This window comes from Dreissena polymorpha, chromosome 13 (genome assembly GCF_020536995.1).
Source record: "Dreissena polymorpha isolate Duluth1 chromosome 13, UMN_Dpol_1.0, whole genome shotgun sequence".
Lineage (NCBI taxonomy): Eukaryota > Metazoa > Mollusca > Bivalvia > Myida > Dreissenidae > Dreissena > Dreissena polymorpha.
This window is the reverse complement of record NC_068367.1, coordinates 6,593,043-6,614,364: the sequence shown is the minus strand read 5'-3', so window position 1 is coordinate 6,614,364 and position 21,322 is coordinate 6,593,043. Positions and strand designations below refer to the sequence as shown.

The window sequence follows — 21,322 nt, the reverse complement described above, 5'->3', positions numbered from 1 at the left end:
TTTATGCGTCGCGCTCTTTTTATATTATGTAATGTTTTGTTGTTAACTTATACCTATTCACATGACAGAAATAAATGTGTATATGTAAGTATGAAGACGATGTACTTAGTATAAGTCTGAATAACTTTGTATCAGTCTGAAAATTTGTCTGTCTGTCTGTCTGTCTGTCTGTCTGTCTGTCTGTCTGTCTGTCTGTCTGTCTGTCTGTCAGTCTGTCAGTCTGTCAGTCTGTCTGTCTGTCTGTCTGTCTGTCTGTCTGTCTGTCTGTCTGTCTGTCTGTCTGTCTGTCTGTCTGTTTGCCTGCCTGCCTGCCTGCCTGCCTGTCTGTCTGTCTGTCAGTCTGCCTGCCTGCCTGCCTGCCTGCCTGTCTGTCTGTCTGTCTGTCTGTCTGTCTGTCTGTCTGTCTGTCTGTCTGTCTGTCTGTCTGTCTGTCTGTCTGTCTGTCTGTCTGTCTGTCTGTGTATGTGTCTGTCTGTCTGTCTGTCCGTCCGTCCGTCCGTCCGTCCGGCCGTTCATCCGTCCGTCCGTCCGTCCGTCTGTCTGTCTGTGGAAACGGGGCTTAATGCATGTTCGGAAAGTATCTTCTCAATTTCGCCTGTACAGTTCACACAGGCTAATCAGGGACGACAATTTCCGCTTTAACTGGATTTTCGCTGAGCTTCTTTTATTTAAACGAAAAATACATTTGAGCGGAAACTGTCATCCCTGGTTAGCTTCTGCGGACTGAACAGGCCTAAAGCCCGGTTTTCCCCATAGCAATGCTAATATTGATGACCGTCATCAGCAGCAGGCCGGCAGAAACATCGACAACCGCTCCAGCAAACTCATCAGAATTATCAACTGCCGTAAAGTAGAGTCCTATAGTTCTTTGTATACAAAATTACATTAAAACATGGTTACTTGAAAGAATTATATATTTTTCTTCAAACATCTTTATACATGCCTAGATTGTACGAGATTCTATTATATTAAGGGACAGAAATAAGCCGCCACTCACAGCTGCTTTCAATACATTTGATCTCTCTTACATGTTGATAATTTTATATTATAAATTATCGCAATCACGTGCTGCATTGATGGCATGACCCGTGTGCGAGAACGAAGCATCTCGATCTTACGCAGCTACGCATTTGAATTATTGCAATAATGTGGCAGAAGGACACTTCGATTACAAGTGTGATAAATAAATATATCCACACATGAAATGCTTAGAACTGTTTTATACAGCGGCTTCAATGCGTATGGAGTGAAAACAAAATATTAACATAGTTGGGCCTCGCTCTGGGAAAACGGGGCATAATGCATGTGCGCAAAGTATTGTCCCAGATTAGCCCTTGTAGTCCACATAGGCTAATCAGGGACGACATTCCGCTGTTATGGAATTTTTATTTTAAGGAAGTATCTTGTAAATACTTCCAGTCTATGCGGACAGTGATGTCCCTGATTTGCTGTGCGAACTGCATAGGTTACTGCAAGACGACACTTTAAGCATATGCATAAAGCCCCGTTTTCACAAAGCGCGGATTAAATAATTTCATGGTTAAACAAGCAAATTCGTTAAGTTGATATCCTCCTACAAAAATTAAATTTATAACAGACGGACGGACGGACTTCTTCTTCTTCCGGTAAATGTCAGGAGTCTTGATAGACTGTATGGTTGACCTAACTGAGGGATCAGACAGCCACTGGGTTACAATCTAAAAGATTGGTTAAAACTATGTACAGGCTTTGGCTGGTTTACGCTGTCCTAGAGGGTGAGGCTGTCCTAGAGGACTGACGGACAACACCAATTATATCCCTGTGGCGGGAGATAAAAAGAGCCCCCGGCGCATCTGAGCTTGGTTGATGGGCACCACACCGAACTGGTAGGGGTTCCGTCGGGTGCTTCCCGGCAATTCCAAGTTTCAATGCTATTTTATGTTTGAAATCACTCGTTATTTGCCTGTGTACGCGATATGAGTTGAAGTTATACGGCGACACTTTGTAAATGCCGCTTTAATTAACTGCTGATAGCGATATTTTGTCCATGTTGCCTTCCTCAGGTAATCAGAATTTGCTTGCCTATAGGATTCCATTTCGAGAGACCTACCTATCGATTAACAGGCGACACACTAATTTTGTCGCCGTTTCTATGACGACTGACGAAGTTGTGAAAATAATAGATAACGGTTCATATGAAAATGTATACACTTTGTCAAGCAAAATGGTTTTCGTAATAAAACGAAATTCTGTCGATGTATCGAACGGGAAGTTTACAGTGCAGTATCTATACAGCACCTATGAAAAGTTGTAAACACACCTGTGTGTATCGTTGGACCTGCACTCAGGGATGTAATTATTGAAATATGGATTTTAAACAGTTGTAGACTTTTTGAGTGGGAATATTTGAACATCTGCTGATGCAAGGTATTTAGTTTTGTAAGTGTCATTAAATGTTAAGAATGTCTACAATGCTTTTTTGTGAAATGACATTTACTAATTGTACTAATAGCAAGAATCATTGATAATTTGAGTTCAAAAGTAAAATTATGCTATCAATAAAAATTGTTAATTCTAAGCCATATGTCATTAAGAATATGCACAAATATAGCTAGTCTTGTTGTTATGAATAAGATTTAAAAATTATTTTATTAATATATTGCTTTTGTAATATTTAAAGGGGCCTTTTCACAGATTTTGGCATTTTTTTTAACTTATTCATTAAATGCTTTATATTGATAAATGTAAACATTGGATCGTAAAAGCTCCATTAAAAAATCAAGAAAAAAATTAAAAAAAGGAAAAGAACATTGCCCGGAGCAGGTTTCGAACCAGTGACCCCTGGAGTCCTGAAGTAAAAACGCTTTAGCCTACTGAGCTATTCAGCCGAGTACACATCTTTGACGTATTTTATACCTTATATAAGCAATCTTCGTAGTTTCACAAAATTTAACGACAAAAACAAAACTCTCCAAATTATTCAATCCTTTCGCGTTGCAACGCTTAATAATTTTTAGGTTTTAAAATCGTCAAAAGATGCATATAATGGCTATATAAGAGCATGGTTAATGTTCAGTATTACTGTTTCCTCACAAATATCATAACTAAAATGAAAACTTACGAATCTGAAACAACTTTTTTCAATTTTGTCAATTTACCAAAGCGTGAAAAGATCCCTTTAAATAGGACCACATTTGACAGGAGTGCTATTAGAACTATATTGAGGCACATGGTGGTACAATAACAATAACAGGTTTTTTTTTCACCTTTTATAACAGACGCCGAATATCGGCGTCTTCCCCCACCAAACTAGGCTGTTTTTTTCCCCTTTCAGAACCAAAAATTCCCCCCTTAAAAAAAAAAAAAATTTTTTTTTTTTTTTTTTTTAATAGAAAGATGTGTCTCATGCTTATAATATCTTAATTCTATTTCAATTTAATCTTGCCAAACGAAATAAATTATGAAAAGACAATGAATATAGTGCAAAAATGTACAAATGTATTGTAATAATGGGAGAGTAAGTAAACAAATCCCCCAAAAAGGGAAACGCTGCAAAAATTCCCAAGCGCACAATTTTTCCCCAAAGTGGAAAATCCCACGTAAAATTTCCCCCACATAAGGGCTAAAGGCCCCTTCCCCCACAAACCAAAAAAAACCCTGCAATAATGTTATTGATGTTAAAATTATAAAGTTTTGGTTTAAAATTCTTAACAATGAAAATATTATTATGCAAATTGTTTACAAACGAGCTTTAAATGATTGTAATAAAGGTGTTAAGGATTGGGTCACAGATGAGAATATTAATAGGTTATAAGCCTAAGTAATAAATATTAACACTTTGCAAACATCTCCCGATTTATAACATCAACTCCGTACATTTTAATCAGATAATTTAATTAGTTCCAAACAACTCAATAAGTGTACACACTTATCGACAAAAGGTGTGATAATCCCTATTTATACCAATTAACAGAAACCTCCGCGGCGTTTATTCTATAAATCCAATTTACCTAACTTGTTATTGAAAGAAAACTCCATAACTCGTGGTGACAACATAAGAACCAAATATTGAATTTTTGAAGGGACCTTGCCACAGGTTATGGTATGTTTTGAAGTTTGTCTTCTTTAAATTGATTTATGCAGGGCTTCCCCTGGCTCAACAATTTCTTATCCAAATTCGCCTTGCTATTGCAAAATTCTTCTATTTTGGGCTATTTTTAGGTTTTAATGAAGAAAAAATTGTAGCCAAATAGAATTTTCTGTAGCCAAATAGGACAATTTGTAGCCCTTGGCTAATTTGGCGAATGGCAGAGTAAGTCCTGTTTATGTAAACATCGGAACTAAAGAGTTCCATAATGAAGCAAAAATAAAATTAAAGAAATAAATAAAAGTAATTCCCAACTGGGCTTGAACCACTGACCTTGGAGTTAAAGTCTAGCTCTAAACCACTTGGCCATCCATGCTGACATAGTAATTGGATTTTTTTATACATTATATAAGCAATCCTCATAATGTAACAAAATATAACAATAACAACAGAACTTTACAAATTATACAATTGTTTGGCATTTTTAACAATCCTCAAAAGATGCATATAATGGATATAGATAGAGCATGGTTAATGTTAAGTATTATTGTTTCCTTTCACAAAACATAGAAACAACAACAACAACAAAAATTGCAAATCTGAAACAACTATTAATTTTGAATTTTGTCAATTTATCAAGAAGTGAAATGTCCCTTTATGTTATATAAACTAAAAATATTATTATCAAAAAAGGAAGAACAAGATATGGTTACCGTTATAAAGGGCTTTTGGGTTCATTTTCCTGAAAAAAAATAGTGACAGAATAATAGTATTTATCATACCACTTTTCAGACAAACTTGAATGCAAAATATTTAAGTATATGAATAAAATCATAAATAGAGAAATATATAATATACATAATGAAATATTTCTCTAGTTCATTAGGTTTTTATGACCTAGAAATCATGGTCTTAAAGAAGAATTTAACCCCCTTTATAAAGTACTTTTTTTCAACACAAGACATAATAATCATCGGCTACATAGTGCTGCATGAACTTTTAATTTGAATGATTTTTAAACAATTTCTTTTGCTTAAAAAATGACCACTTTTTACATTAATTGTATATATTTATAATAAACTGAGTGTTTAAAAAAGCAAGTACAATGTTTCAATGTATTAAGCTATCATTTTATGAACACATGATATGTAAAAGACATTATTGAAAAATAAAGTAAAGTACATGTAAAAGGGAACAATTTTGTTCACGCCTTAAAATGAAAGGCTCATCAAATATTTGTGGAAAAAAAGCAAAATTTTAAGGAGGTTAAAGAAGAAAACACTATTTTTGTTTAATGACTGATAAGTATAGCAGAAATATGTTAACAGAATATGTACTTGTATTAAAAAGTTATATCTTAATTAAAGTATTGTTCTTTACTACAAATTTAGAAAATTTCCAATTGATGCCATTATATGAATTATATATTTATATATAATTATATATTAAAATATGAATATTATTATTATTTACTGCTTTTCTGGGTTTATTTAATAATTGGGAAAAAATATTTCTTAGCTACTTTTACAAGTAAATACCAGCATACATTACAGGGAAGTGCAATAGGGTCATGAATGTGTGAACAACAGTTGTGTGCAAACTGTACAGCTGTTTTACTTTTTGGGTCTAAATCTGTATGTTGCATAAGTGATCAATTATTTGTGGCCCTAATACTGTCTAAAAATAGCCAAAGCAATCAGTTTATGTAATAGCCAGTTTTTTGTATTTATGTTGTATGAAACAAGCTGAGAAGACAATTGAAAAACTGCCATAAACTTTTGTGTGCCCCTTATAAATGCTATCAGCTGTCAAAAACAGATGCAAAAATTAGGTGATTTTTAAAATATAAATACCATTTTATTAATAAATTAATGCAAATAATTGTTAATTTGATGGGGATTTTTGTTTTTGTTTAAAAATAAGTTCTGCAAATTGTAGAACTTTATAATTTCTTCAGATGTGCTGTTTAGGATTTAGTTTCACTTTGTAAGGTATGTTGCTTTTAAAAAGTGTTACAAAATTACCTGTTTTAATTTAAATACTGAATATGTAATTTTTTGGAGCTGTATGTATTTTTTGTATGTGTTTTATTATTCAGGAAATTACGATTGTAATGATTGTTTAAAAAAATGAGTTTAACAAATGTGGAAACAAAATTTTGGATACTATTATATGATATTGTTGGAAAACATGTTCAATTCAAAATTGTTAACATTGTGCAATATCTCCCCTTTGTTTGAATGTAATGTTACCTGTACTTGATGATGATGGTGGTGGTGATGATGATGATGATGATGACTATGACAACGGCGGCGACAACAACGATGACAACGATGGTGATGATGATGATGATTTTGATGATGATGATGATGATTTGTACAATTTATTTCTTCCAGACGTTAACAAATCGTACAAGAAGGCAGCTCCATCAAATCAAAGTTTATACATCTACATGCCAGTATGAGCCGAGATTATCCATTTCCGATGTCTACTTGTAATGATGCAATCAATTAGTTATTGATTCTCTGTCCTAAGTGTTATGGATGGAGACACCACCATGAACGTTGACAGACCTTCCATTGATCCACCAAAAGCACTCAATGGGACAATACTGGCACATCACAATGGCGATATTTTTTGCGTGGAAACAGAGAGCAAAAACAATACAGGGAGAAAAAACAACACAGACAGCAAAAACAATACGGAGAGCAAAAACAACATGGGGGAGGTGAAAAAAGAGAACAATGATGGTGACTCTGGTGTGAGAGTCAGTTATACAGGGTCCAGTAAACATTCTGATAAGATACAATCGCAGAATAGCAAGCAGTCCCTAAAAGAATACTTTAACATCAAATCGTTGGGGAAAGTCTCTCCGTTGCCAATCTCCCCGACGTCCACCACTCGAAAGTCTGCTTGGGAGAAAGTGCAGGAGAGATTTGAGGCAGAGAATAAGAAGAAACAATCTAAACTGAAGAATAAACATTTGGAGGAGGAGAATATGCTGGACAAGGAAAACTGGTTTAATAAGGCAACGATTAAACAGGTGTTCAAAAGCAAACGATTTAAGAACCCAAAGCTGGAAAATTTATACCAAAGATATTTCTTCAAGCTGAATCAGTACAATCTGTCCATTCTTATAGCCTTACTATGTGTGATAGCCATTTTGTTGATTATATTTTACTACATAAGCGGGGGTGTCATGCCAGTAAGGGGTGTCTGCCTAGGCATCATCGTTACGATCTTCATATTTATTGAAATTCTGTGCAACCGAAGTTCGTTTGACCAGTACCAGGCCCAGTTGGTGTGTTACGGGGTCACCGTGATTCAGGCGGGGTTCATTTCTGTGATAACTAGTGACACGCAGCCTCGGTCCGTGATGGACAGCCTGTGGTGCGCACTGTTGTTCGTGTACCTGACTTACACGTTCCTTCCCGTGCGAATGCGGATTGCAGTCATTAGTGCTAATATCGTCACTGTACTGCATGTCATTATCACTGTAGCCAGAAATCATGACAGTCCTTTAGTCTGGAAACAGGTAGGACTATTTTTTCATCTTAACCCATTTATGCCTAGTGGACTCTCCCATCCTTCTAAATTGGATACATTAATTTCCAAAATTAGGGATGTCTAGTATATTAAATTCTATATTTAGAATATTTCTTACAGAAATTCATTTAAACAAACAGAACAGACCCTGATGAGACGCTGCATCATGCGGCGTCTCATCTGGGTCTACGCTGTTTGCCAAGGCCTTTTTTATAGCTGCTAGGCATAAATGGGTTAATCTGGAATTCAGGGCTTTTTTCTTGATTTGGGGTAAGTTCCTGACCTTCCATTTTGGGGAAAAGTTATGGACACAACTGAAAAAAGGGAAGAAATTTCCCAAAGTAAGCTTCAAATTTGGGGAAAATTGCATGGTTTTAAAGAAATTATCTTAGGGGAAGGGGCCTAATCTCTTGGGGGAAAAGGCCTATATAAGGCCCTTGCTAAAGAAGGAAAAAAAGCCCAGGAGTCAGTTTATCTGCTTAATCAGATTATTAATTTCTGATAAAACTGGGCTTAATTCGTGTGCATAAAGTGTCGTCCCAGATTAGCCTGTGCAGTCCGCACAGGCTAATCAGGGACAACACTTTCCGCTTTAATGGGATTTTTAGTTTCAAGGAAGTCCCTCCTGACCAAAAATCAAGTTTAGGCTAAGGCGGAAAGTGTCGTCCCTGATTAGCGTGTGCGGACTGCACAGGCTAATCTGGGACGACACTTTACGCACATGCATTATGCCCAGTTTTATCAGAACAAGGCACATTTGATAGCATAGGTTTGCTATTCTAAAATATACAGTGAAGTTTTCTTAAAGGAATTGGGGACTATACATGTTTTTAATGAATACATTTAACGGGGACAACAAGTTAAGATGTTAGTTAATTTCCAGTCTGTGACTAGGTTTCTTTAAAGAGAAGAAACCCTTTGTGAAGTTGATTATACCAGTTAGATAGCAGTCAGATGTTTATGATCAATATTCACTCTCAGTTCAGTTGATAAGGGACGTCTTATCATGCCATGCCAGACCAGGTACTGCACTCCTTATCAGGTCCAAAGTGGCTCTCAGAGTGCCTCTTGGGTGTCATCATGACATCACTTGACCTGTCTCTTGTTTTGATTCACTTGTGAACCCTTTACATCTGAGATGTTTTAATACACATTTTGACCTGTTTGTAGTACCTTAGGAAATCAAGTTACATCAAAGAACATTCTGTACGGATTCAAGTTTTAAAGGCTTAATTTCCAACCCTATTTTATTGATGAGAAGCAGATAGCAAAAAACCTGAACAGCCTGCGATTTACTCTGATTTACTCGCAGGCTTTTCTTGTTTTTTGTGTCCAATTTGGTAGCGTCATTATATATAGAGTGTATTATTTTAAGTTCATTAGGTAATATAAATTGTACATAAAAGAAACATCCTGTTTCATGGTATTTCATTATAATACCAAAACAACATCCAAGCACAGGTAATTATTATTATATTATATATATAAGGACCACATTTTTTTTTCAAGTACCTGTGCACCCAAGTGTTAAAGTCCTGTACATTATTACTGAGAATAAGCAATATATGATAATGTACTGGTCCTGATACCAAAGCCTGGGTTATTGCAATTGACATTTGTGATAATGCATGGTTAACATGACTCTTTGAATTAAAAGGCTAAATTAAGCTTTATAAGTTATTCAAAAACATGTACTACTGGCTTTAATAACATGCTTGACATTTTCACACCTTTTAACAATATTTTACATTAACAGATGTATACATATATGTTTTCATTTCAATTCATTTCAATATAACAATACATTTATATAAAAATGTATTCCAACTAATGTAAAACAAACTGCCGGTTTTACTGCATGAACAAGATGCATGAGTAAAAAAACAAAATTATTGTTGATAAACCCATAAGTTAACTAAAAGGTCTGAATATAAATCAATTTATAAGATATTAATTTGTATTATTTAATATATAAATAATTAGTGTTATTGTACTCATTTATAAGCAATAAACTTTCGTTACCATTTAACACAGTGTGCGAACAACTTGGTGGCATATGAACCTAGCCATACTTCCAACCAACCAACCATCTACAACTTGGTGGCATATGAACCTAGCCATACTTCCAACCAACCAACCATCTACAAAGTGATCACCTAAGATCAATGGTCACCTGCCTACAATGGTCACTTAAGTGATTTCTCTTGAATGACTGCTGTTCTCTGGTTGGCCTGTAGGACCATGAATCAAACTCTTACTGTTGCTTTTTCTGCAAAATTAGCATGACTCTTGTATTGAGGCTGTCAGAGGAGTGAGTTTGTTTTTTTTAAACACGACTGAACAAAATGTTCCGTTTAGAGAAAATAGCAGTTTAGACAGGATCCAGTTTAGAGAGTTTCCAATGAATTTCGTTACTCCTGATTTTCTGTTTCAATGTGCACAATTAGAAGTTTTCCATGTTCAAATAATATGGAAACAAAAAAATTGTAATTGGTTTTGTGAATGAGGTCACTAAACTTTGCAAGCTAGCAAAGTTTTCATTTCATGCTCATCACGTTAATCATGTAGGTTGAAATATTGCAGGGAATGTTTCTGATTTCAAACCTTTTCAAAATGGACCTTGAAATGTTGCCATTCTCACGTCTTTCAGATCCTGTGCAATATTTGCCTGTTTGCGTGCGTGAACCTGGCAGGGGTGTTCACTCACTATCCCACTGAGATCGCTCAGAGAAAGGCGTTCCTCGAGACGCGGCGATGCATCGAGGCTCGTCTTACCACCCAGCGGGAAAATCAGGAGCAGGTAACTCACAATGTGCATCCTAGAGTTGTCATTCCAAGCTTAGCATGTGCAACTGATGAGCCAGTTTAATTTTCTTATAATAACATTGATTTGCTTTAAAAACAACACCATCAAAGTCACACCTTTCTTCACGTGTCCAAATAGGTTGTTATTTTATGTTTTTGTACATTTGTGAAGGAATTTATTTTCATTGAATTTCACTGCAATCTCCGATTTTTAAACTGATGGGAAATATGTTGAAAAACCATATACATCTTACTCAACTTGTAGAATTCTTTGTGTATGTTAAAGACTTCTGGTCCTGAGCGCAAACTTGGAAGTAATACTGGCTTCTTCATTAATGCGTCTCTAAAACACAGGTGGCACCTTGTCCTGTGATGAATGGCCGTCTAATAGATGCAATTAAAAATATTGCATCTCTTATGCGCAATCACAAACTTGTCATTTTTATCAGGAACACATTTGGTTAGCTCTTGCCAATAAGTATGGATTGTTTAGTCCTTATACATTAAAAGATGATTATTTTGACAAATATGTATTTCGTCCTTTCCAATAATAAGACATTGTTTGAAGGTCTTTACATTTAAACTGTTTTCTACAGTCTGAGATCACCAAGTTATTGCTCCGTCCAACAAAACCTGTAAGAAAATTTATTCCTTTCCCCCATAAGAGGCAAAGTGAAAATGGCTTTTTCAACCAGCTGCTGCACATCAGAATTAAAGGGCTGGAAATTAAGCCTTTGAAATTTCAATCTAGTAAGAAAGGTCTTTAATTAAATGTAACTTTCTATGGAACTACAATGTGTCAAAATATGTTTCTTAGTGGTCAAAATACGTATCTAAGTGGTCAAAATACGTAACAAGGTGGTAAATGGTTAACAGGTAACCCTGTGAGGTTCCAATTAAGTTACATTTGACCATCATTATTGCTTTTAATTTCTTCATATATATTAAACATATTGAATGCACACAATAAGGAATAATGCAGATATAGTTTTTGTTATTCACTTAAAGATGGAGACATTTTCATAGATTTTCATAGTTTTTGAAAAAATATCATTACAAATATTGAATGCAAAAACTGCAAAGTTTTGGTTGTGAATGTACAACAACATTGCCCTAAAATTATGGTTTCCAGATTTAATTCAATGAATTACTTCAGTTATTGTAATGAAAAGGTATATAGTGTTATGTAATAAAAAATTTGTTGGTCTATTTATTTTAAATGGGTGCTTTAGTTTTGTAAAAAAAGCCATAATTAAGCATGGGTTTTATTACTCTTGTTCTGATCGCAGTGTATTTTTTGCCTTCATTTTGGTAATGGAGTTGAAGCCAGGGCCCATTTATTTTGGAAAAAATCGAGTTCTTTTGAATAAAATTAAGAAACTTGCTGTTCTTTTTTGCTAACAAACGCATTGAAATTGAAAATCATTTTTTTTCAATATTATATTTACTATAGTTTGACTGAGCTCAACTAAAATTTGAGATTTATATATAAACAGGAGGGCCATGATGGCTCTGAATCACTCACCTGACTAACCAAATACATAGAGAATACATGGTTGGTGCCGAGATGGAGAAAGTTTATCCGGTGAGGCTTAGAAAAAGAAAATAGGGCGAGCTTTAGCGAGCCCTATTTTTCTTTTTCGGGCCGAACCGGATAAACTTTCTCCATCTCAGCACCAACCATGTATTCGATTTATCCTGCTTCATGCTGTTGACACATTTTATCAAAGACAAATGATTAATTTACATAACAATATAATTATTCTTGTCGGGCCTCCTACATTCCTGACGACCGAATAACTACCGATTGTGTCACGCTAAAAATAGTTCCACATTAAACTGTTCCTTTTAATACTTTCCTATCGAAACTATTAAGAGAAGAAATAAAAAACGAATCGAGAATGTGATATTTTTCTTGGTAAAAAAATGAAATCAAAATGCATCAGCAAAACAAAAACTAAATTTTATTTACCTTCATGACAACTTTAATCCATAGCTTATAACAATAAATGTACAACGATATACACATTCATTGTCTGTTCTTCCATCCCTTTGTCGGAATCCATTTTCTGTTTTTCCATCTCTATTATCGCAATGTATTTTAAACCACACTCTTTTTTGATAGCGTTTGTATCGAATGCTAACCATTCTGACCCAAAACCCGATTAACGAAACCGTAATCCTGTCGTAGCGAATTATTTTATTCCTATCGAAGTTAACACTTATGAATGACAAACACACACTCCGAAAATCGTTTATGATTCGTTCGATGCTTTAAAATATTAAAAAATACTGTTAAAACCACCACGTCAAAATTGTTGTCCCTAAAATCCTGAGAGAAACTAGATAGTATGTTTTGTCAGAGAAATGACGTCACACTAGATACGTCATAAATTGCGTAATCAAGTAAATGAACATGATAAATACGGAAGTCTAGTTCGGTGATATATTTTTAAGAAGATAAAAATGATGATATATAATATAACGATAACTTTCATGATGCGTCCCAATAAATTTCAAAGGTCAAATATTAGAACATGTTAATCAGCGCGTATGAATACATACTTACTGTTAGATCACGGTCACGTGATGTACTGCCGGATATCAACTAGTTTATCCGACCCTGCTTTATTTGGTCAATGTTTGCAACTGAGGCAGGATAAAATCCCAACCCAGATTTCATCTTGAGATAAACATTCTGACCAAATTTCATAAAGATTAGATGAAAACTGTGACCTCTATTGTCTACACAAGGTTTTTCTATTATTTGACCTAGTGACCTAGTTTTTGACCCCAGGTGACCCAAATACAATTCTAACCCAGATTTCTTCAAGATAAACATTCTGATCAAATTTTATAAAGATTGGATGAAAACTGTGACCTCTATTGTCTGCACAAGGTTTTTCTATTATTTGACCTAGTGACCTAGTTTTTGACCCCAGATGACCCAAATACAATCCCAACCCAGATTTCATCAAGATAAACACATTGACCAAATTTCATAAAGATTGGATGAAAACTGTGACCTCTATTGTCTATACAAGGTTTTTCTATTACTTGACCTAGTGATTTGTTTTTGACCTAGTGACCTAGTTTTTGACCTAGTGACCTAGTTTTTGACCCCAGATGACCCAAATACAATCCCAACCCAGACTTCATCAAGATAAACATTCTGACCAAATATCATAAAGATTGGATGAAAACTGTGACCTCTACTGTCTACACAAGGTTTTTCCATTATTTGACCTAGTTTTTGACCTAGTGACCTAGTTTTTTTACCCCAGATGACCCAAATACAATCCCAACCCAGATTTCATCAAGATAAACATTCTGACCAAATTTCATAACGATTGGATGAAAACTGCGACCTCTATTGTCTACACAAGGTTTTTCTATTATTTGACCTATCACGTGGCCTAGTTTTTGACCTAGTGACCTAGTTTTTTACCCCAGATGACCCAAATACAATCCCAACACAGATTTCATCACGATGAACATTCTGACCAAATTTCATAAAGATTGGATGAAAACTGTGACCTCTACTGTCTACACAAACAAATTGTTGACGGACGGTCGCGCGCACACACGCACACACATACGGAAGCAGGACATCACACGGTCACATAAGCTCACTATGTCACTTCGTGACAGGTGAGCTAAAAAAATTGTGGAAACTTTCATTTTGAAATTTTATAAAGTAATTGGGGAAAAATATATGCTTTTTGAGATTGTGAATCATTCAGAAATTTGGTCCTAAATTTGACCAAAAAACCCAATACAAACCGGTTTTGGCGATTGCTCCAAGGCTGTTGATGTCACAGCAATAAATACCATAATAAAGTGTAATAAATTACTTTTTCTATATTCTGTAGGAGCGTTTGTTGCTGTCTGTTCTGCCGCGACACATCGCCATGGAAATGAAGGCTGACATCGCCGGCAAACCCAAAGACACAATGTTCCACAAGATCTACATACAAAGACATGAGAATGTCAGGTAAGACATAATGTTCCATAAAATCTACATTCAAAGACAAAAGAATGTCAGGTAAGACATAATGTTCCATAAGATCTACATACAAAGACATGAGAATGTCAGGTAAGGACATTATGTCAGTTCTTGATATATGAACCTTGCTCTGGGAAAACTGGGCTTAATGCATGTGTGTAAAGTGTCATCCTAGATAAGCCTGTTCAGTCTTAATAGGCTGAATAAGGACGGAACTTTCCTCTTTTATGGAATTTCTTGTGAAAGATTAGTCTCTTCTAAATAAAAATTCAGTCTAAGATAAAAGTGTTGTCGCTGCCTGAATGGACTGCACAGGAGGAAAATTTACACATGTATTAAAGGGGCCTTTTCACTGATGTTGGAATGTGTTGAAGTTTGTCATTAAATGCTTTATATTGATAAATAACATCCCCGTAACATCCCGTACTGCGTGTGATGCAGCTAAGAACTGCACAGAAAAAGACATTCGCTATCCTTGATCTCATTCATTAAACTTTTTACGCCGTATATCTTTTTTAAAGATATTTCTTGTTTAGGATTTCAACATTTTGTTCATCTCCTATCCAGCCCTATATATAAAGTTCAACCATAGTTAATATAATATTGAAAACATTTAATTTGTATAAGCCTGATTTATAAGCAAAACAACAACAACACTTAATGATTCGCAGCCAATTTTGGTCAAAATCTCGTGATTTTCCCATTCAAAAGGGACTTGGCCCCATTCCCAAAATAGTGAAGTAAACACTGTAGCCTCTTGTTTGGTATTGGCCTGATTTACATACCATAATCTTCAAGCGAAAAAAACACATTCACATTATATCAAACATTTTGCAACCAATATGATTATATATTTATTGTCTGTATTTGAAAATTCCTTTTTTTATAATAATGTCACCATATCAAGTCTGAATTTATTGTTGCCAAACATTTCATAGTGAAATGATAATTAGTAAGGTATATAGTTGATTGTCTTGGCAGCCTTTCTTTGCAACAACACTATCCTTTCAAGGAAAACAAATGCATGAAGCATGTGCCAATAAACCACTGTCCTGTTTTGCATAGCATCATCAGTCAATTAACTCTTTCAGTGCTCGAACCGAATTCCAAAAGGCCTTTGCAAACAGTTTGGATCCTGATCAGACACCACAAAAGGTGGCGTCTGATCAGGATCCAAACTGTTTGCTATTCTGATAGTATTCTTTGAAAAAAATCAACGAAAATGCTAATTTTAGAAATTCAGCAGACGACATTTTAGCAGATGACAAATTTCCCAGCATGCAAAGGGTTAACAATTGAATCAAAAGAAAGTTTCACTTTGCTGAGTAAAGTGCAATTTGCCATTTATGTTATTTAAGTCGTACTGTCGAAGTGAACAAAAATTCACTTACATTCTAGTATCAATTATTGTATTGTTACAAAAACACATTCAACCCATAACTCTTCAAAACTGTTTTCATTTAAGTTCATACATATTATGGTGGGTTATCATAAAAAATAATTGGCCTTTAACCCTTTTCCACTCAGAGGCAAAGTGAAAATGGCAATGACTGCAAACAGCATAAAACTAGAACAGCCTGCGAGTTACTCCCAGGCTGTTCAGGTTTTATGCTGTAGCTGCTCATCAGTATCTTAGGGTTGGAAATGAAGCCTTTAAAACTTATAGTAAGAAAGGTCTTAAAATTTAACTTTCTAATTGACTACAAATGCATAAAAATATGTATCTAAGTGTATTAAATGGTTATATGGGCTATAGTCAGTGCCATGTCTCACAAGCTGCATCCAATTCAAAGGCCTCAGAGGCAGTTTCACAATAGTTGCCTGATTGTGGTAGCAACCACTCACATTGATCTTAAGGTAAACATTGACAGACTGGTTTTAAATTTATTAACCCACGTTTGTTCAGTAATCATGTGATGGCAGTCTCAACAAGGAAGCAACCAGGCATTTGACTCCACATTAGCAGGAAATAAGAAGCTACAAACCTCACTGAGTGGCTATGAGGAATCGTATTTTTTGCATTGTTTTTCCTTCTCAGCATTTTGATATCCTGATTGGATCCACATTTTTTGTGATTGGTCTTTGTTTAAAGTTCTCTTTCCGCTTTTCCATTATAATATTGCATTAACAAGCAACGACAACGACGTAGCAATCACATGTTACTTAATCACATTGTCATTTGTGTTTTTTAATTTAAAAGAGTTGACATATTCTAGAATATGTATCCAATATGTTTCATAATATATTTCTATTATCAATTTATTGGGAGAGCTTATATAGTTGTAGACACTGAAATCTATTTTGAAATTCGAATAACAGATCTTACATAAATACATCAAGTACATATGTTGTATCATAAACCAAGTAAATTAACCTATTTATGCCTAGCGCCCAGAAAAAAGGCCTTTGCAAACAGCGTTGTTTGCTGAATAAAGGAATTTCTGAAGAAAAATTCTAAATATAGAAATAAATATACTAGACATCCCACATCCCCATTTTGGAAATAAATTGATCCAATTCAGAAGGATGGGAGAGTCCACTAGGCATAAATGGGTTAAGTACAAGACTAGTTACGAATATATGATGCTTATTAATGTATTCTTGTTTTTCCTACATTCAAAACAATTAACATACATTTATATTTAGATAATAGCCATTTTAATTTGGTTCCATGGTAACTATGAAACATCACTGCTGTTTTCTCTAATTTGTATCACTACCATATCCTCGACATTCAAGACCAAAAAAAAACTAACTATTTTTACTTCCAGGACTTTTTTACCTATTTTTGTGAAGAGGCCTTGGCCCCTTCATTTTTAGAAATAAAGAGTTGCAAACTTTCAAAATTGTGAAAAATTGAGTAAAAAACTGTTAAAAATTGTGAAAAACTGAGTTGCGAACTTTAAAAAAAATAAAAAAATTGAGTCGCAAAATTCTTGACATGAAAATGTGAGTTGAAATTTGTCAAATTTGTGAAAAACAGCTATTCTCTATGAAGGTAAAAAGTCATGATTTCTGTAAATATTGACAAATATGTAATATTCATTTTTATTAATATATTTCGTCTGAATTAGCAACATAATATATATAGGGTCAGTTTTAGTATTGAGGTAATTATTTGATCCTCTCTCTGGAAAAAATGGCTTAACTCATTGCATGCTGGAAAATTTGTTATCTGCTAAAATGTCGTCTGCTGAATTTCTAAAATTAGCATTTTTGTTGATTCTTTTCAAAGAATACTATCAGAATAGCAAACAGTTTGGATCCTGATGAGATGCCATGTTTTATGGCGTCTCATCTGGATCAAAACTGCTTGCAAAGGCCTTCAAAATTCGGTTCCAGCACTGAAAGAGTTAATGCATATGCTATGAGTGTCATCCCAGATAAGCCTGTGCAGTCTGCACATGTTTATAAAGAACGACACTCTCTGCCAAAACTGGATTTTCACAAAGAAGAGACTACGGTTAAACAAAAAAAATAACATTAAAGCTAAAACTGTCGAGCGGAAAGAACATTTCGCACATCTTTCCTAGAACAAGTCTCATTTGATACTCCTTTGTGGCACCATTCATTTCCTGCATATGGAAGATTTTGATGGTTTCTCACAAATCAGCTACCAGTTTTAAGATCAACACAGGTCGCTGTGGCGTTATGGATATGATGTCCAAGCAACCGGGTTGTAACGGGTTCAATCCTAACTGTGGGAGCATTTTAAGATCTACCCCCATAGACACCAAGTACTAGGCCCAGGAAACGGACTTGAGAGCATTTCAAAAAAGCCTGTCAGGCTTTCAATGCAACTGAGCTAAAATAATAAGGTTTAAATTAAGATCAACACATGTGTCTGGGGTTATGAGGGTTGGTACATAAACAGAGTGTAACTGGTCACTGCTCTATCGTGGTGTAATATAGCAGGCGAGGCTTCAAATAAATGCTTGCTGAGCTGTTGGTTGTTTTATTTGTGCCAAGCCTGATGTATTAATAAATGACAGGGCAGTGACCTGTTCACAAAACAGTTTTTGCAATCGAAAATCAATTTTGCTTGTCATTGAAACTGGATTTCCATTGTAGTTGATAGGCAAAAATGAAAATCGATGTCAGTTAAAATTGACTTTCAATTGCAAAAATGTTTTGTGAACATGTTTTCTGTTTATCATACCTCTATTTCCACAATTAAAAAGAAATAATGATATATAGTAGGGCTGTCAGGATAAGCCGTGAGGGTAACGCGGTGTATCGTGGTACGGCAACACTGTATTGCGGTTCGTACCTCAATATTTTACAGAATATGTATCTGTGAAGAAAACAGCAGAATAACAAGTTTTACAAACTTTATTAAACTCAATAATCAGAAAACACTGGTATCATAGTATGACTAGAAACTGTAAAAAAAACTGTAATAAACTTGATAGAAGTAGTCGTTGTTATTGTAATTGTTATTCGCGTCTTTTTCTAAAATGTCCGCCATGTTGTTTACAATAGCTATGACTACAATCTGTGTAAATCGAACGCTTCAAGGGCATGTTTAAAATGCAGAGTCAGCGGGCCCAGTATTGAAAATCCGTAGCGTTCTGACTCTTCCTCGACTTATTCAGAATCTTAAGATAACATGATTCGGAAGTGCCACTTTTTGAACGATCGATATACTAAAGAAAGAAAATAAGAAATAGAATAAACATCATTTGGATAATTATGAACTTATTTGCAAAGGAAATCTGTCCCAAATTCCAAAAAAAGGTACGGACCCGTACATCGCCGTATTTTAAACGTGAAAGTTAAACATCTACAAGTAGAAGCGCTTGCTTGACCTGGATATTAACGGATTATTTATTTAGCCCTTTTGAATCGCTTCTACAGTTTTCAAAACGATATCTATATCAAAATAATTATGTAATGTATATATATCTGTGCTAATATAATAATATTTAAAAAACCGGTGTGGCAACGCCATACCGCGGTGCGATTTTTTTCACAACATGCACCGCGATATACCGATATACCGGTGAATCGTGACAGCCCTAATATATAGGACTCTGGTTTTTTAGCGGAAATTAATATGTTGTATGACATGTTCATCATGAAGTCAATAGCACTTGTAATTAATATCTGTAAAAGATGTTTATTGCAGTTTTTGTAGTTTTTTGTGTCTAAAATATCTATGACATATTGTTATCAAATTGTTTGTTTTGTTGAATCTGATTCTATTTTACCCAAAAATAATGACTTTATATTTGATATACAGGATAATGCCCTTAATTACTAGTATGTATATCACAGCTTAGTGGATATTTTGGAAAATATGTGTCTTGTTCTGTGAAAATTGGACAAAATTCATGTGTGTAAAGTGTAGTCCCAGATTAGCCTGTGCAGTCTGCACAGACTAATCTGGGATGACACTTTACACACATGCATTATGCCCAGTTTTTTCAGAACATGACTCATATAATTAAAAGTAAATCAATGTTGAGCTGCAGCATCTAGATCTGAGTATATCAATGGGTGTGATATTTTTTATGAAACATAATCAATGTTTTAAGCCTTTATTACCACTTAGATACGTACTTTGATGCATTTGTAGTCCCACAGAAAGTAACATTAAATTAAAGACCTTTCTTACTAGATTCAATTTTAAAGGCTTAATTTCCAACCGTTAGATACTGATATGTAAGTATAAAACGTGTCATGGCCTGGGGAAAAAGGGGCTTAATGCATGTGCGTAAAGTATTGTCCTTGATTAGCCTTCGCAGTCCACACAGGCTAATAAGGGACTTCACTTTCCGGTTTTATTGTATTGTTGTTACTCGCAGTCCACACAGGCTAATAAGGGACTTCACTTTCCGGTTTTATTGTATTGTTGTTACTCGCAGTCCACACAGGCTAATAAGGGACTTCACTTTCCGGTTTTATTGTATTGTTGTTACTCGCAGTCCACACAGGCTAATAAGGGACTTCACTTTCCGGTTTTATTGTATTGTTGTTACTCGCAGTCCACACAGGCTAATAAGGGACTTCACTTTCCGGTTTTATTGTATTGTTGTTACTCGCAGTCCACACAGGCTAATAAGGGACTTCACTTTCCGGTTTTATTGTATTGTTGTTACTCGCAGTCCACACAGGCTAATAAGGTACTTCACTTTCCGGTTTTATTGTATTGTTGTTACTGGCAGTCCACACAGGCTAATAAGGGACTTCACTTTCCGGTTTTATTGTATTGTTGTTACTCGCAGTCCACACAGGCTAATAAGGGACTTCACTTTCCGGTTTTATTGTATTGTTGTTACTCGCAGTCCACACAGGCTAATAAGGGACTTCACTTTCCGGTTTTATTGTATTGTTGTTACTCGCAGTCCACACAGACTAATAAGGTACTTCACTTTCCGGTTTTATTGTATTGTTGTTACTCGCAGGCTGTTTTGGTTTTATACTGTTTGCACCTAGCCATTTTCACTTTGCTTCTGAGTGGGAAAGGGTTGAGACATTTAGTACCTACTCCCTGTAGTCATGCAATTCACTTTGAGCTACAGCTATAGAATTTTCCTTTCCAGTGCTTGAAATGTGACATATTCACAGTTATTCTAGATGTATAATATGTTGCTCCCGTTATTTAATATTCTTCTACACTCCCATAAATTATATAAGCAGCATTTCTTTATATTTAATTAGCTGTACATTTTTGTACAACATAACACAAAACCATTTTGTTTTTATGCAATTTAAGCAAAATAGACAAATTGTGCTATATCTGTTTGTGTGATTATGTAGGTATATGTTGATTAGTGGTCCAATCATGGGTTTATATCTGAACCTAAACACCAATACTTGCATAATCTAATCAATATGTGTCAACTCTAGTTCAAACAACAAAAAGGCAGAATGATGGATTTCTGTTCTCTGGTTCT

The 21,322-nt window shown here is 34.9% G+C and overlaps 1 protein-coding gene across 4 annotated transcripts in view; it reads left to right on the top strand.

Annotated features, from left to right (window-relative positions):
- Window positions 1-21,322, top strand: part of LOC127854424 (adenylate cyclase type 6-like) — a 71,827-nt gene that overhangs the window by 615 nt on the left and 49,890 nt on the right. For 2 of the 4 annotated variants that reach the window (XM_052389449.1, XM_052389452.1), the window contains exons 1-4: window positions 2,052-2,406; window positions 6,463-7,601; window positions 10,263-10,412; window positions 14,290-14,411. In XM_052389449.1, the coding sequence (XP_052245409.1) occupies window positions 6,606-7,601; window positions 10,263-10,412; window positions 14,290-14,411 (1,268 nt within the window). In that variant the 5' untranslated portion in view covers window positions 2,052-2,406; window positions 6,463-6,605. Of the gene's footprint in view, window positions 1-2,051; window positions 2,419-6,462; window positions 7,602-10,262; window positions 10,413-14,289; window positions 14,412-21,322 lie in introns of those variants that run through there. The other 2 variants (XM_052389450.1, XM_052389451.1) reach the window with 2 other exon arrangements.